Below are 16201 nucleotides of genomic sequence, written 5' to 3' on the forward strand. Positions count from 1 at the left end.
AGCCCGGGGGGCCTCACACTGCTCCCCCCATCATTGAGGAACAGATGCCCTGGGAAGGAGCGCATCCCCATCCTCATCCCTGGGATGCCAGAGGGAGTTGGAGGCCCCCGAGGGCTCTGGTTTCCCCTGGCCAAGCTACTAACCCCACCACGATGACTTTACTCCCACACCCGAGGTGCCCCGGTGCCTGCCGCACTGCTTTTTATTTATACCTGCAGTGGAAATAAACCCCGCATCGTCAGAGCCTGGCAAGAGCCATGAGCTCATCTCTTATATTTGGTGGTGATGAAAGAAGGGTAAATAAACAGCAGCAGCACAGACGTCCCTGCCAGGCCCATCGGGGTGAACTGGGGGTGAGCTTTTGCCATCCCCTCCCATAGCTGCTGGGGAAACTGAGGAAGGGAACTGCCCTCAGGAAGCCCAGGCGGGGGAAGGCAGCCTCACTTGAAAAGGGGTCCCAGCAGCCCTCCTGCCCTGGCTGAGTGCAAGCCGGGGGTATGCCGAGGTGAAACCCAGCTGGGAGGGTGTTTGGGGCTGCCAGGAGCTCCTGTGCATGGGCAGGGGGTGTCCTGGCAGCTGCCAAGTCCCCAGCACCAAGGTATCAGCCAGGCTGATGCTGAATGATGTAATGATGCTGAATCAAAGCTGGGGAAATATTCCCTGATTCAGTGCACAGTTCCCCAGTAAACCCCTACTGCGGGATGCCCAGAAGCCTCACACACCTGGTTGGGTCCGGGGGATGTACAGGTCCTTGCACGGGCAGCGTCCATGTGGATGGGAAGGTAGAGCCCCCCGGACTGGACAACAAGGACATCCCTGCAGCACCAGCTGACGATTAAACCTAAAAGGTCTGGAAGGGGTAGGGAAAATCCCTAGTCAGTATTTAAGTCAGCCCCAGGTATGGGTGGTTTAGGTGCCCCTCTACCATGGGGACCATGCACCCAAGAGCATCACGCTGCGGCAGCACTTGGTGGCCAAGATCCAGCTTAGTAGGACTCCCTGCTGCAAGAGGGGCCATGGGTGCTGGGCAGGGTCTGCACCCTATCACCCATGCACTGGCTGGGGATGTGGGCGCAGCTGTCACCTGTGTCCACGTGCAGGGGACAGCTGGTTACCAGGACCCACTCAAGCTTCTCCTTCAAAACAACCTCCCCCCACACCTCCTCCCTGTCACCTCTTGGCTAAACATCCTCCTCGTTTACTGAAACTCCGGGCTTACTCACACCTCCCCAGCTGGCTGCAGCTGCAGGGAGAGGTCCTGGCGGTTCCTGCCCAGCCTGACTCAGCCCAAAGCTCTGGCACCCCTCTGCCTCTGCTGGGGTGCAGGGTCTGACATCCCGGTGGGAGGAGGCTGGGAGCACCCATCACTTTTCCCTCTGGGCTGGTGATCATCCCGCACACCCTTTCCCCAGCCCCAAATTTATTCCTGCTTTTCATCCCCCATGGACAAGGGATGCTCTCTGCTGGTCCCCACCTGCTTGCTTGCTCTGCTGGCAGGTCAACAAGCAGGTTGTGTGCTGGAGGGGGTTGGTACAGGGTTGAGGTTGGGGTTTTGGGGTGTTTTCCTTCTATTTGTGGCAGGCGGATGGAATCCCTCCATCATTCCCCCGGGGAAGGGACGGGAACATCTGGAGAGCAGCGGGAGAGCCATGACTCATCCTGCAGCATCATTAACTGCTTATAGCTGGTTATCATCTCCCTCTGATAAGGAGAGAGCAGCATCCATGGGGTCAGGCCGGCGGTAATTGGCTGGGAAGGCTCCAGGGTTAACCCTTCCCCAGCTGCCAGCTGAGCCTCCCCGAGCTGCTGGGGTGCAGCCGGTGCCGGGGAGCAGCTCGGAGCACCCCCGCTCTCAGCCCAGCAGGGAGCCAAGCTCACCAGGGCGGCTCCAGGGGAAGGAGGGGAGCCGGGGCAGGAGGATGCCACTGCATCCCCAGGATGATGGGGGCAACAGGCTAATGGCTATTTCTAGCCAAAATGCCAAGGAAATCGGTCCCTGTTAGCAGGGTGTTAATCCCCCTGGTCCCCCCACCATGCCTCTCTCTGCGTGTAAAGATGTTTTTGAGTCTCACTTTGAAACCGGCTGAGCCTTCCCTTTGAACACCCCCCCAAGCCCATGCCTAACGATGCAAATGAGCTAATTAGGCCACGGTGGAGCCCGGGGCTGATCGCCTGGGGCCAGCACCCGGCAGCAGCCCCTTCCCTGCACAGAAACAGCTTGCGGCTGCTCTCCCCAATCTGCTCCAGCATCCTTAAGGCAAGTGACAGGTCCCTGCAGAAAGCTCTGCAGCAGGCAGGGGAGAGCAGCCGGGCTCCCCCCCAGGTGACAAGGGGTTTGGGGTTTCCCCGATGCATCCTGCTGATGGGAGCAACTCTCTGCAATTCAGCCCAAGCAAGAGACCCCCCCAGCAGCATCCCTGGGTTTTAGCCATGCACTGTGGGGTTTCAGCCCAAAATGGGGGTTGGAACATCTCACAGGATCCCTGACCCGCTCTCCTCCCCCTGCTCAGCTGGAGCCAACCTGCCAGCTCACTTCTCCAGCGCAAGTGCTAGCAAACATGGGGAACTGCCTGTCATCCCCAACCAAACCCCAGTAGAAAAAACCCTTTTGGCCAGCTGAGAATGTCCAGAAGTGTGGCTGGGAGATGGGAGCATGAACCAGAGCGGGCCTGGGGTGCAGCAGGCGAGAGCTGGCACAGCCCTGCCCGCCTTGAGGATGCTGAGGGCAGAGTGGCCCATGGGGAGATGCTGTGACATCAGGGGGTGCCAAAAAGGCAGTACCCGCCTTTGCCCTGGGTTGCGTTTGGCCACACTGGATGGCTGCCTGCTCCGGCGCGGTGGCATCTCTCCCAGCCGTCCCCATGCTGGCCCTGGGCACGGTTCCCGGCCAGCCGGGTGCTTGCTCCTGAAAATGAGATAGCGTCTCCAACGGCTGGGTTAAAGGCTTCACTTCGGGCATTGGTCAATCTGTTTTCTCTTTGGTCTCCAAGCCAAATGGCAGGCACCGTCCATAAGGGATCCTCCAGGCAGGTGGAGGGGGAGGCAGGCAGGCTCCCAGGCTGCCTGGCCCAGAGTGGGGATGCCCCAGGGAGATGAGATCAAGGTCAAGATGCCCAAAAACAGCCTTTGCCAGGAGTTAGGGAGCTGCTCCCCATCCCAGCCCCGCTGGCCAGGCGCCTCCAGAGCCTTGCCCTAGGAAGCAGTTTTTCTCCGCTCTTTTGGGCTTATCACCCCAGAAGGGAGCACAGCCACACGTGGTCAGCTGAAATGGTTGGAGACTCAAGGCATTTTCTGCTGGAAAATGTTGAGCTGGGAGATGGAGCAGCTCCCAAAATGGCACCAGTTTTGGTAAAGCTGCATTTGGAGGTAAAGACCCAGAGAGGGAAGGGGAAGGGGCTCAGAGCAGGGCAAGCCCACCATCTTCTTCTCAATCACAACGCGCCGGGCCATTTGGGGCCTGACATGTCATCTTTAAGAAAGTGCAAAATTTGCTCCTTGTTCAATATTCTCATTTAGAAGAAGGGAGAAATTCGGTTTCTACAAATAAACCATTTCAAACGATCCCAAATATCTTGGCCTTTTTTATTATCTGCCCACCCCCCCCGCCCCGATTTCTCCTATAAGGAGAATTTCAAAACATTGTGTTTGACCCCAGTTCAACTCAAAGGCTGATTTTGAAACCTCCAGATCTTTGCAAAAGGGACCGTTACCCTCCGGGCAGCCACCTCCTGACCCAGCCAGGCTGAGAGACCTCCAAGAAAAATGCATGAGGCAATACCAAAGGATGCTGAAAGGGCTCTTCTCCCTGGACCCTGGTGAAGCAATGTCCCTACACTGGCCCAGCCATGGGGCTTGGATGGACGCGTCCCACCCTTTGGCGCCTGCTGGACCGTGGGATATTTCTGCGCAGAGCGCTGTCCCTGTCCCAAGCCCAGGCTGGGTGGCCTCTGCCTTCCCTGGGCGCTTTTGCCCCATCCCTGGAGCATCCTTCACCACCTCACCCAGGGCAGTTGCCTTTTGGGGCCCGTTCATAGCGTTTCAGGCTCACTGGGGGTGACGTGGGCCTTCAGCATCGTGCGTTGCCTGGGGACCATAACCCTGTTCCATGGATGCATTTTTCCAAGCCAGTTCCTCCAGGGCTGGGGTTGGCACATGGTGCCTGGCCCCTGATGGCCCAAGAGTGCCTGGGGCAGCTGCTCAGCCCATCCCATGGGTGCTATTCTGCAGTGGGACCCTGATGGGATGGTGAGAGCCCCTGCCCCACACACTGGATGTATAGTGCACACGAGACAGACACTGCCTCGTACTCTCCATGGGCACATGGAACTCAGGGTCAGTGGAAACTGGGACAGGAATATTTGCTGGGAGAGGCGGGGTGTGGCGGTGAAATCATTGGCTGCCATACCTGGGGGATGGCGGTATGGACAAAGAAATTGGCACCCACATCTGGAGGAAGGCCCATAGGGATGGAAAAGCTCCAAGCTCTGCAGCAGAGGGGCAGCACCATGGGCTAAGGGCTCCCGCTGTGTCTCTCCCTGCAGATGCTTCAGCCGTGGACATGGACCTGTATGATGCCCAGACGCTGGCGGAGGCCCTGAAGTGGTACCTCCAGGAGCTCCCATCACCCCTCATCCCTCCAGCTCTCTACAGCGATTTGGTCCACATGGCTCAAGGTAAGCACAGCCATGCTCCCCCAGCACCCGGGACCTTTGTGGGGCTGGAGAAGCTTTGGAAAGCCCCTAGAAAGTCTTTCCCAGCATCTCCAGGATGGCTTCTGACCCCATCCCCTGCCCAATGTTGCACTAAGGGCAGATCCCAAGAAGGACCATGGGGAACATCCCCTGTGTCGGAGTTCCACAGCAGCTTTTGGGAGATGCTCTGGGAAAGCGAGGGGAGACCCGGCAGGCAGCTTCGTCCCCAGCACAGCATGGTCCTCTCTTGCTGCAGTGCCCGGAGGAGGAGGTGCTGCCTGCCGGGACGGGCAGCTGCCAAGTCTGGGTGATGCTGGCCCTAGAAGAAAGCGTTATTATAATCTTTTGGCTCTGCTGCCTGGAAATTTTTTACTGTAATCTCATTAACTCTTGGCTTTATATGGGCATAGAAAATTCTCTGCATTTTCAGCTTAGTGCTGTTAGGAAGTACCTTTAGGTCCCTGCAAGCTTTCCAGCCTCTGTCCAAATGTACGAGACCGTCAAGGTTTTTGTTTTATTTGAATTTTTTTCAAAAAAGCAGGGCAGGGCTCGTACCCAGGTCAGCACAGTCCACGCTCCACCCCAGCAGGGATTCTGGACCAAAACCCATTTCAAATGAGTCCTCACAGAGCTGTTCAGCCCCTCCCATCCCAAGGCCCCGCAGGTATCACCAGGCACACACGAAGCCCTTGCCCACCATGTTAGATAGGACCTGAACCCCTTGCCGCCACCAAAACCAGGATTTCCCCTTTTGCAGCAGCTGCCGGTCGCTGCAGTATCCTCCACCCTGTGCATTACCTCCCTGTCCTAAGCCAGATTAGTGCTTGGGCAGATCATGCTCTTGGCTGCCTTAAGAGGCACTAAAAGATCACCCGTGGCCAGACCAGCATGGTCTTTTCCTACCATGTCCTGGCAGGAAAAGGCAATGGGCCCTTTGTGGCCTCTAGCAAGGCAGGAGGGACACATGGAGAAGATGAGGGATAACTCACACCCCGTCCTCCCTGCCCTGCACAGAGACACAAAGCCAGGAGAAATACCCCCAGGGTTGGTGGCACCAAGATGCTGTCTTCCCTTCACCCTCGGAGAGAGGAGAAATCAAAGGCCCTTCCAAGGATAAAAATGCAATTAGGAAGCAATTAGCTGGGTTGCCTCGTTAAGCGACTTCAAAGGGAAGCGCCTTTCCCCGAAGCCTGTGCTAGAGCGGGCTCTGCTCCTGGCACAACGGGTGCAGGAGGAGGAGGGGGCAGGAATGGAGGCAAAACCAATGGGGATTTCTCTGGGGCTAAAAAAAAAGAAAGAAAAACACAAGTCTTTCAGGAGACAGTGCTGGTTTTTGGCAGTCTGCCCTGTAGCAGGCTCCTTCTACCCTGCTCGAGGCTGCGGGCTAGAAAAGTGGCAAGCTGACCACCTGCAAAAGGAGGTCAAAAACATCCCCAAATTACCCCTTTGGCTGTGGACCTTTCCCCTGCAGCATCTCTTGGGTACAAAAAGGTGCAAAAAGCAGCTGATTGGGGTAGGGGAGGCCTGGAGCAAAGCCATACATCCCACGGGAGCAGTTTGTTGGATATGGGGGCACAAAAACACCCCATCACCATCCCAGCCGTGTTGCAGATCTGCTTTGGAGGGGATCCCGGACCCCTCACCCCTCCGGCTCTGGTGCACCCCAGCCCCAAGGATGGTTGCCGGGAGCTGGCTGGGCATCAGCCAAGCCTCAGCCCTGGTGCAAAGAGCCGGGAGAGCTGAGTCAGCCCCCGGCTGAGCCAGGCTTTGAAGCCGGCTGAGAGCAATACAACCCCGGGGACCTCCTCATCCCCTGCAGATGAAAGGGCCAGGCCAAGGCAGGGATGGAGGATGGCTGGAGAGCAGCTGTTTCCCGTGCCCAGGGCAGGACCACAGTCCCAAGCCACTGAGCTCACAGCTCACAAGACTGGGGAGCCCCGGCCAAGGCTGCCAGAGGGCACCAGGGACATGGTGGGATGCTGGTGGGAACACCACAGAGCTGGGGGCTGCTCAGGGCACCCATGACAGGGGTTCTGGCAGCACCTCCATGATGTACAACATCATTAGGTGCCTGCTCTTATTCACATGGGCAACTCAAGTACCACTGGAAGTAGTTATCCCCCAATCAGCCCTCCCTGCTGCTGTATTTCAGGGGGCAAGAGAAACTATGCTGGGAGGTCTGTAGGGACCTCGCTACAGCCATGCCTATGGCTCTCACCCAGGTGCAGCTTTTTTTGTCCTAAAAAGCCTTTTCCCTCCCAGCTTTCGTCTTCTGCAGGGGAGGGCTGAGCCTTTAAATTTGGCACATCTTCCAACTGGTGTCTGTTTCCCCACCTCTGCTTTGTTCTGCCTTTTCCATGGCTTTGCTGTGCACTAGGGCAGTTCTCCTCCTTTGGAGCAGCAGCAAGGGGTGTCTAGGTGCAGCCCCTGCCAGGAGAGCAGCTCAGCCCCCAGTGCTCCCTTCCTGGCTGTGCTGAGAGGGGGAATGTGCTAAAGTCACCCTATAATTGGATCTGGGGTGGTGCGAGTGGGTAAATGGGGCTGGCAGCTGCCAGCAAGAGGTGGCTGAGACCCCCAGCGCATCACCTCTGCATGCCCTGCGCTCCCTGGGATACTCATGTGTCCCAGAGCCTGTCTGTGGGAAGGGATGGGCTACAAAGAAACAGTCATGGGTTTTGGGGGAGAGATTGCGGTCAGGTTTTTTTGGGGCTCGTGTGCTGACAGGTGCCAGGCTCCCATGAGAGGCAAGGGGATGCCCCGACCTCCCGAACTGACCTTTCTTCTCTTTTCCCTCTGCTGCAGAGACCCCAGGCCTGGAGGAGTGTGGCCAGCAAGCCAGAGCCCTGCTGGCCCCCCCGGCCCTGCCGCAGCCTCAGGCCCTGCTCCTGCGCCAGCTCGCCCGCCACTTCTGCCGCCTCTGCCAGGGCACCCGCAGGAGCCGCCTCTCGCCCCGGCTCCTTGGTGAGCTCTTTGGGGAGCTGCTTCTCTGCCCTGCGGCAGCCAGGTGAGGTGCCCCTGCCGTGCGCGGGACAGGGCAGGCGAGAGAAGGGTGCCCGCAGCCAGGCACAGGCACTCTGGCCCCCAAGCAAGCTGGTTTTGCTGGATGGCAACCCACCAGTGGCTCCGCCCTGGGTTTTTCCGAGGGGGGAGGCCAGAGCTGGGAGCCCCCATCCCAACTGTGATGCTCTGACATCACACCCATTCTCATGGTGACCAAGCGTGATGTCACTCACGGGACCAGGATGCGCAGCATCGCCCTAGTCCCACACAGAGATCCATCCGGGCGGCTGGCTCCTGTCCCAGAGGTGTGGGGATCTCCCAGGGGACCGAGCTGCTGGCACCTTCACGGACCCTCCCCTTCTTCCCGCAGCACCGAGGCAAGCCCCGAGCTCCACACAAGGATCCTCGAGTCCCTCATTGTGGCCAGCGAGGCGGCGGAGGTGCCTGCAGCCCCTGGTAAGAGATGCCCGTCTGGCGGCGAAGGGGAGGCAGCAGGAGTGAAATTTGGGGAGGCGATAGCAGCAGGGCGGTTTCGGTGCCCAGTGCGGTGATGGGAAGGTGCCTGCGTCCCTGCGGCAGTGCCCGGGCTGCACTGGCTCCCTGGCCAGGCACGCTGTTCCCATTTCCCTCCCTTCTTTCTCCTCAGAGAGACTGGTTTTGGGGCGTTTCTTTGCAGTCCCTCGGAAGGTTTGCAGCTGTTTTCTTGCTTAATGTCTGTGTTGCTGCTCTTTGGTCCCGGTGTGGTGCAAGCAGGTCCCGCTCCCCCATTTTGGGGGCTCAGTAGGTGAGGTGCTCTCAGTCAGGGGCTGCTGTGTGGCTTGTTTTGGTGAGCAGGGATCTGGTTGCAGTCTGGGAGGAAAAAAAATACCAACACAACCATAAAATGGCAGGACGGTGCTTGCTACAGGATCAAATCTGGGTTTATGATTTTTGACTTGCATTTAGTTTTCACGTGTGCAGAATCACACTGCTTCCATCGACACACTGCTGCTTCCGCCATGGGGCATTCCTAGGATGGGGATGAGGATGGGCACTTGTCCCCACTTGTCTGTGCATGGGAAAGGAGCCAGGAGCGTGTGTTTTTTCTGCAGATGTTAATGACTCCAAGCAGCCTTCACCCCCCAAGGACTGCGGTTCTGCCTCTTTTATTATCAACGTTTGCCTCCAGCACCTCTTTGCTCTTTATTTCTGCTCCGGTGGTTAAGTCCCAGCCCCCTCTGCTGGCCACCTTCTCCTGCCATGTCCCTCTTGCTTGGTGGCATCTCATGTCCCATCAGTGTCCAAAGCCAAAGCGCATGCCCCTTGTGCCCTCTGCCACACTCCAAGGGTGGGAGGCAAGCGGTCCATCCAGGCAGGGATGTGCATGGTAGGGAGGGATGGTGCTCAATGGAGCACAAACCACAAACCTTGAGGACCACAGAGGTCCGTCCCTGTGGGATCCCATCTCCAGGCAGCAGCCAAGATCCAGCTGTGTCCCCACACTGAGCTGCGCAGACCCCTGGGAGACACAACAGCTCCCAGCCCTCCTGGTTGAGATATGTCAGCATTGGCCCCGGTGAATCCTGTCTCCTTGCGATGTATCTGGGTCTTTGTCATCACCCTGCCTCCCTGGGGGGTGGCCAGGCCAGGCAGGATTATGACTCTTAATATTCCTCGTAAATCAGCCCTTTCAGACCTGTCATCTTATTTATTGCTCTCACCCGCGAGTTTGTCGCGATCCATATGGCTCTTCCACCCACTGATCCAGATGTTGGGCAGCTGCAGCCCGGTGGTCTCTGGGGTCCCTGTTGCCGTCCCCAGACCCTGCGCTGTCACCAGTCACCCCAACCCCAAACTGAGCGGAGAGGTTGAGCAGGACTCTGGGGTCCTCATCCCCTTTCTGGGTCAAAATCTCTTCTATGGGCACATCCTGACGTGGGCACCCCACAAGTGTGGGGCAGGGCTCAGGGCACCTGGGCTCACCACCCCACAGGCTGCCTCTCTGCGGGACTTTGGACAAGTCCTGCCACCGCCCCTCTCTTTGTACCTAAAAGCAAGGATATTATTACTTGGCTGTCATCACATTAGGATGCTGGGAAGCTTAATTAAATGCCTGCAAAGCATTTTTGAGAGCTGCGGATGAAAGGTGCTATATATAAAGTGCAAAGAATTATTAGTAGCGGTGGGGTCCGCGCCCCGGCCCTGCTCCCACCATCCCGGCACTGTGATTATTTTTGTGCGTGTGTGGAGTTGTGGTTTTATAATTATACATGTAAAATAGCTATAAATACCCTGCAATAACACGGCGGGTGTGTGCGCATAGCACAGGAATAGGAGTCAGTAGCTGACACGGAGGAAACCGCAATGTGACCTCATTCTGACTCAGGCGTAAATACACATCGTGCGAGCAGGCGGCTGGGGGGGTTTGGGGCAGCTGGGGGGGTTTAGGGGCTGCTCGGAAGCTGCAGGGACAGTGGCCACCTTGGCAGTGAGGGTCATGTTTTGGGGGACATCCAAAGCTGGCTGCTAACCCCAGGGAGGCTCCTGTGCAGTTGGGGTCCCTCCTCTCCCCTGTGTCCTGGTGCTGATGGTGGAGCACCTTGGATGTGAAAATCGTCAAGACTAAAAATGTAAATTATGAAATCTGGTTCCTGGATGGGCTTCCTGGGTGCATTCACTGTCGCTGAGTTTGCTGCATCTCTTCCCGCAGGCGCTGCTCCTGGCAGGTCTCTGCAGCCACCCATGGACAGGCTGCAAAGGGCAACGGCACGGGGTGGGTCCGGGATGGCTCCTGAAAGCTCTTCCCAGTGACTGGGGGATGCAGCAGTGGGGTCATGCTGGAGGCACTGGTTTGCACAGGGCAATGCTATGGGTCAGTGGCAAAGCTGGGATGGAGCCTGGGGCCAGGCGGCCACATCCAGGCCACCTCACCATGCTGTCCAGCAAGCCCCTGGCAGCGGGCAGCCAGCCTCAGCCCAGGGGCATGGGGACATTCCCCAGCCCCAGGGGGACCCAGGGGGGCACAGAATCCACAGCGGGACCTCAGAGACCAGGGGGGCTGTTTCCCAAGTACGGTGAGGGGGCAGGGCAAGGCAAAGAGAAGAAGTGATGCAAATACCAGCTCAGCTGAAGGAAGATGACTTCATCTCCTTTTCCTCTCCTGGTGCTATTTATAGCCACTTTAATTTACTCCCCTTTGCTTTATTATCTCTCCAGCAAGCCGTTAGCCTTCAGACAGCAGGATGCCTTTACTCACCATGCAGCACAGAATTCTGGAGAAAAAAAAACAACAAAAAAACCCACCACCAAAAAAAACCCAGAAGCGGGGGCAGGAGGCAGGGAAAGGCGGCAGAGTGCTGAGGGCAGGAGCATCACCATCCTGTGGCATAGGTTTCTGGAGAAAATGAGAGGATTTTGGCTCCTTTGGGGGAAAAGAGTGAGAATCAGGCAAGGGAGATGTTTCCTTCCTCCTTCAGAGCACTGGCTGGAGGGGACAGGACCGGCGGTGCCAGGGTTCCCTACTCAACCCAGGGTGGGGACCACTGTTTTGCTGGACGCTGCTGAGGCAGGCACCCCCTGCTCCCCCACGACCCCCAGCCCTGCCCCGCTTTACGTGGGGCAGTGGTATAATGCCAGTGGGTGGGGATTGGGCTCCAGCACCCAGCCCAAGCATCTTGAAAACACCTCCCCAAAGATCAGGTTTGGCAGCCCCATGTCATGGGGAAACTGAGGCACAGCCTCTTCCCCTCCCCACGCCCCCCCCCCCCCCCCCGAAGTCACTCTCCCAGGGGATCCAAAATCCAGTCCCTGGATGGGGCAGTCCCCAGACGCCCAGCACCATGGCACCCCACACCCCAGTGCTCCCCAGCAGGGGAGGAGGCCACAGAGCTGCGGTGGTGCTGGTGTGGGTGACATCCCATAACATCTCATGATGTGACGTGCTGGGCACTTCCCAGCCCGAGTCCCACGCAGGCACCTCTGTGACAGCATCGCCACTGAGCGGGACAGCTGCATTAAACCCAATTAGAAATGTCTGGCTTTAAAGTTTGTAATTAACTTTTTTGCTGTTGGCTTTCTTCTGAATCCAAGGGGAAAGCCCATCCTCTCGCTCTCCCTGGCACACGTGTCAGTGCGTCACACAGAGGTTGCAGACTTGGACGTGCAGGGGGTCAGGAGGGAGCAGAGGGCTTGCCAGGAGGGCCCAGCCCAGGCGGTGCAGACCCCTGCCTGCCCGGGAAGATGGGGGCCATGTCCAGGTGCTGCCCTGCCCGCGTGGGAGCATCCCTGCATGGCTGCGAGCATCCCACTGCTTGGCCCGGCACATTGGCCGCAGGGCGCCTCTGGTTTGCGTTACCCCTTGGTGTTTCATCCCCTTGGGGCTGCCAGTGGGGAGCCAATGGGGGTTAAAAATAGCCAGGAAAAAATCCAACCAACAACTTCTGAATGGAGGGCAGCATGGGGAGGCCGTGGCTGAGTGGTCCCCTGTGCTGAGACACCCTGGTTCTGCCTCCCCTAATCTGCAAATAATACAGAGAAAACAAATTAACACTGGGGGGGGGGGGGGGGGAGGGGGGAGGGGGAAGGAAGAGAGACAGAGACTAGCTAGCAAGGCAAGATAGGGAGAGCAGCTAAAAATAACAGATCCCCAAAGGCACGGGCAGGAACATGACAGGGATCTGCACTCCTGCCATCCCAGAAGGCGTCCTTGCACCTCCCCAGCCGCTCTGGGCGTAATGCAGCCCAGCCCAGCGAATCCGGAGAGGGAAAAGCCTCTGAGATGGGCAGCAGCGGGGAGGCAAGAGGTGCAGAGCCATGCTGTGGAGCAGAGAGCGATGCTCCCACCTGCAGCAGAGGATGGGGGTCCCCCAAGCACCCAGGGCACCCAGCTGGGAGGCAGCTGCTGCCTGACCCACTTGCAGGCAGCCAGCGGGCAGTGGGATGCTGCTGAGAGACCCCAGGGGTGCTGCCTCCACAGCTAATTTTAGCCTGTGTTCAATTAATCATGGAGCAGGAGGGGATCATGGCAAGCCTGGCCTTTGCTGGTGCCTCTGCCAGCTCCCCTGCCTGCCCTGTGCTCGCTGCTGGGAGGGCTTGGAGGAGCAGGGGCCGGGGCATACGCCCACCCTGTGATTTTGGGCTGAGGAACTAGGAGTGACTTTGTGCCACAGTCCCCTTCCTCCAGCTGGCTTTAAGTGGCTGGGGCAGCCCCAGGAAGGATGTCCCATGGCAGCCCAGGGACAAGGGGGTGGGAGGCCTCCCTCGTCATCGCCTTGTGCCTCAGTTTCCCCTCCTGGCTGGCAGAGGTGGCCTTTGACAGTGGGGTTTCTCAGGTTGCCAGTCCTGCTCCAGGCAGGCATTTTCCCAGCACACCAGGGCTCCGGGATGCCTCCCTGGGGCGGGGAGCAGTGACACCCAGCAAGGAAGGGATGTTTCAGCCAGCCCAGACCTCTGCTGCGCGCCCCAGTGGCAGCTCCTTTCCTGGGGGTCACCAGCTCTATCCCCTTCCCATCCCTGAGCTCTGCAGGTGGCCGTGCCCAGGCCATGGCACAGCACTGCCAGGCGAAGCTGGGGCAGGAGCAACTGCATTGCTTGGAGACCAGCAGCTTCCCTGGCATGAGGAGGGACCCTGGCAATGCCGTGGGGACACAGGGTGACAGCCCCACGGTCCCTCTCTCCCCATGGCAGCCACAGCCCTGCTCCACCAGTCCCAGTGCTGAAAGCATGGCATGGTAGAGCCCTCCCCCATGACAGGGGGAACGGCTCCTGACGGAAATGTGGCTCGGCTGGGATTGAAACCCTTTTCCTCCCCGCACCTCATGGCCAGAGCTGATAAGAGCCTGGATAACCTCAAGCATTGTGTGTGCTGCCGGCCCATGACCTGCCAGGGGTTTCACTGCCGGAGAGGAAACGCTGCCGCTCAGCCAGCCAGGATTTGGAGGGAGCCTCCATGCATGCTGGTGGTGGGGTGCTGGGGCTGCCCTCCTGTCTGGGCAGCCTTCCTTTCTTTTTGCCGGCATATGAAGTTTTGGGGTGGCTCCGTCAGATCCTCACCGGTGCAAGCCCAGGCCATCATGCCAGCACGCGCCGGCCAGCTCTTGGCTGTATGGCTGTGAAAGCTGCCGGCCCAGAAAACCCAGGGGTTCAGGGAGGTTGTCTGGTGTGGCCAGGGTTTGGCCCTCGGGGTTTGCAGGGCTTTCTGGATGGGGCTTTGCACCTGGGATGCCCCTGCCTGCTCCGGAGTGCAGCTCCCAGAGGCCAGGCTGGCTGAGCAAACCCTCCCACCCCGGACAGAGCCATCAGCTTTGCTATCACAGCCCGGCCAGGGCTGGCTCACTCCTCATGCCGGCTGCTCGCCGAGCCAAACTGCAAGAGCGTGTGTGCCAGCGCACGTGTCCTCTCAGCTCCTGCCCTCAGACGCTGTCTGAGCTGGAGTCACTCTTTCTGCTGCAGTGACACCGGCTAAACACCACCAGCGGCTTCATAAAAGAAGACGGGCAGGGTGACAAAGCACTGGTCACACCGCCAGCCACAGCCGGTTTTCCAGCTTGGCACCAAAGCCAGGAGCATCCTCTCCTGCACAGTGGCATTTCTGTCCCCTGCAGCCTGCCTGGCAGCAGACGGGCAGCAGCATGTCGCCCCACTGCCCTTTTGGTCAGGAAATGCCAGCAAAGGGCAGCGCTGCCCACAGGGGATTTCATGCTGGAGCAGGAGGGTTAAAGGGCGGCTGATGCCTCTGTGATCCTGCTGGCACCCCGGGACCCTGCCTCCCTCGAGAGCATCCTGGCCCTGCTCTGAAGGGGTGGGAGGAGGCAGGCTGCCCGGCACACACAGATGAGCGGCTCTGGGGAAAGGCAGGATCTGTGCTTCACAGGAGGGAAAATGAGTCACGGGGGGACGGCAGAGTCGTGCCAGCGGCTGAGCGTGGGACCGGGGTAAGTGGTGACTGTCGGCTGCTATCCAGGAGGTCAGGCAGAAATGCTCTCACAGGCCTTGCCTGGCTTTAAAATCTATTAACGTCATTTTGCCGTTCGAGCCGAGCGCTGCACAGGCAGCAGAAATGTTCGGGCATGGCTCAGATCAGAGCAGGATTTCAATTACAGTAATCAAAGGTGACACAGATAAGAAACCCCTGGTCTATGAAGCTGCGACAGCTGTCCTCTGGCTCAAACCGGCACCCATCCAGAGCAGCTCCATCAAAACCACTGAAGTGGTACTAGGGTAAAATTGGATTGCGAATCCATTTTCATCTGCCGTGGTGGAAAATGTATTCCCTGTGCTCCTTGGGGAAGAAAGCCACCTTCTCAGGGGAGCAGCAAGGGAGGAAGGTGCCAGGCGTGGAAGAGGGGACATTGTCCCCAGCAAAGGCATTGATGTCCGCTTGTGGATTAGGGAGGGAGCAGGAAAAACAGCTGGGATGCTGGAGCATCACGGCTCTGCCTCCTGCTTTCCCCTCTCCCCTTCAGCCTGGCCCCGTGGGGATGCTTGTGGCTGAGGCAGGGATGCGCTCAGCTCGGTGCCAGGCTCGCTGGAGGGATGGGCAACCCTCTGAGCCCCACCGCGGCCAGAGCACCCCAGGCCATGCTGCAAGACAGACACCCCCAGCAGTGCCAAGGAAAGCCTGGGGAGAGGGTCAGGGAGTTAGAGGGGGAGAAGAGCCCCGGGGGCAGGAGCTGGCACCCTCCTCTCTCATCCTTACAAGCGCCTGACTTGGTCCTGTTGAGAAGTGACACAGGCATGCTTCCAGGGGGTGACCCGCTGTCTGTGCCGATGGAGCCCGTGCGGGAGCATGGGGTGAATGCGCTGGGAGCGCACCCACCCTTCCCACCGGCTGGGGAGGATGCTCACAGGGTGACACCCAGGGAAAGCTGCCTCCTGCTCTGGCCTCTGCCACTGCTTGAATGTGTCCCTGGTCAAACCCCGCCACTCCTTTTGTCTCCCATAGTCTGGGGTTGCAAATCTTTTGGATGGCAGCAGGGCAGCAGCAGCGCTGTGCATGCTGGTGCGCTGGCTGAGCATCCACCCCCACCTGCCACCTCCGACCCCCTCATCCCATTTGGGCTCCCACCCCCAGCTCCTCACCATCACCCCACGGACCCACTGGTGACCGCCGCCACGGCCTTGCGGGACCCCAGATGTGACTGAGCAGTGGGGGCACCCCCTGCGTCCCGTGCGCTCAAGGGGCCCTTTCTGCCCCCACCCCAGCACAGCGGGAGCCAGCCAAAACACAGCGGCTCTTTCTGCGCCCACTGGCCCTGCTCCAGCCTGGCTGGGTGTCAACCTCCCGGCCACGGCGTGTCCCCCCTCCCCGGTGCCCCCCGGGGAGCACGAGCCGTCTCCCGAACACTGGGGGTTTGTGCGGGGCGGCGGGGCTGAATGGTGTGTCTGTGCGGCCAGGGCTGCTGGGCAGGGGGGGAAGGCGAGCCGCTTGCCTCATCTGTTTACCTGGAAGCAGAGATCGTGGCCAGGCCCAGCTGCTGCCGCGGCGGACGCTTTCATGCCGGAGCTAACGGGATGGGGAGTGCCACGCTGTG

The 16201-nt window shown here is 59.1% G+C and overlaps 1 protein-coding gene across 2 annotated transcripts in view; it reads left to right on the forward strand.

The window, feature by feature from the left end:
• PIK3R3 (phosphoinositide-3-kinase regulatory subunit 3) overlaps positions 1–16201 on the forward strand; it is a 78219-nt gene that overhangs the window by 10178 nt on the left and 51840 nt on the right. For both annotated transcript variants that reach the window (XM_075710169.1, XM_075710168.1), the window contains 3 exons: positions 4542–4673; positions 7494–7695; positions 8062–8147. In XM_075710169.1, the coding sequence (XP_075566284.1) occupies positions 4542–4673; positions 7494–7695; positions 8062–8147 (420 nt within the window). The remainder of the gene's footprint in view (positions 1–4541; positions 4674–7493; positions 7696–8061; positions 8148–16201) is intronic.

The sequence above is a fragment of the Pelecanus crispus genome, chromosome 5 (assembly GCF_030463565.1).
Source record: "Pelecanus crispus isolate bPelCri1 chromosome 5, bPelCri1.pri, whole genome shotgun sequence".
In the NCBI taxonomy this organism is placed as follows: Eukaryota; Metazoa; Chordata; class Aves; order Pelecaniformes; family Pelecanidae; genus Pelecanus; species Pelecanus crispus.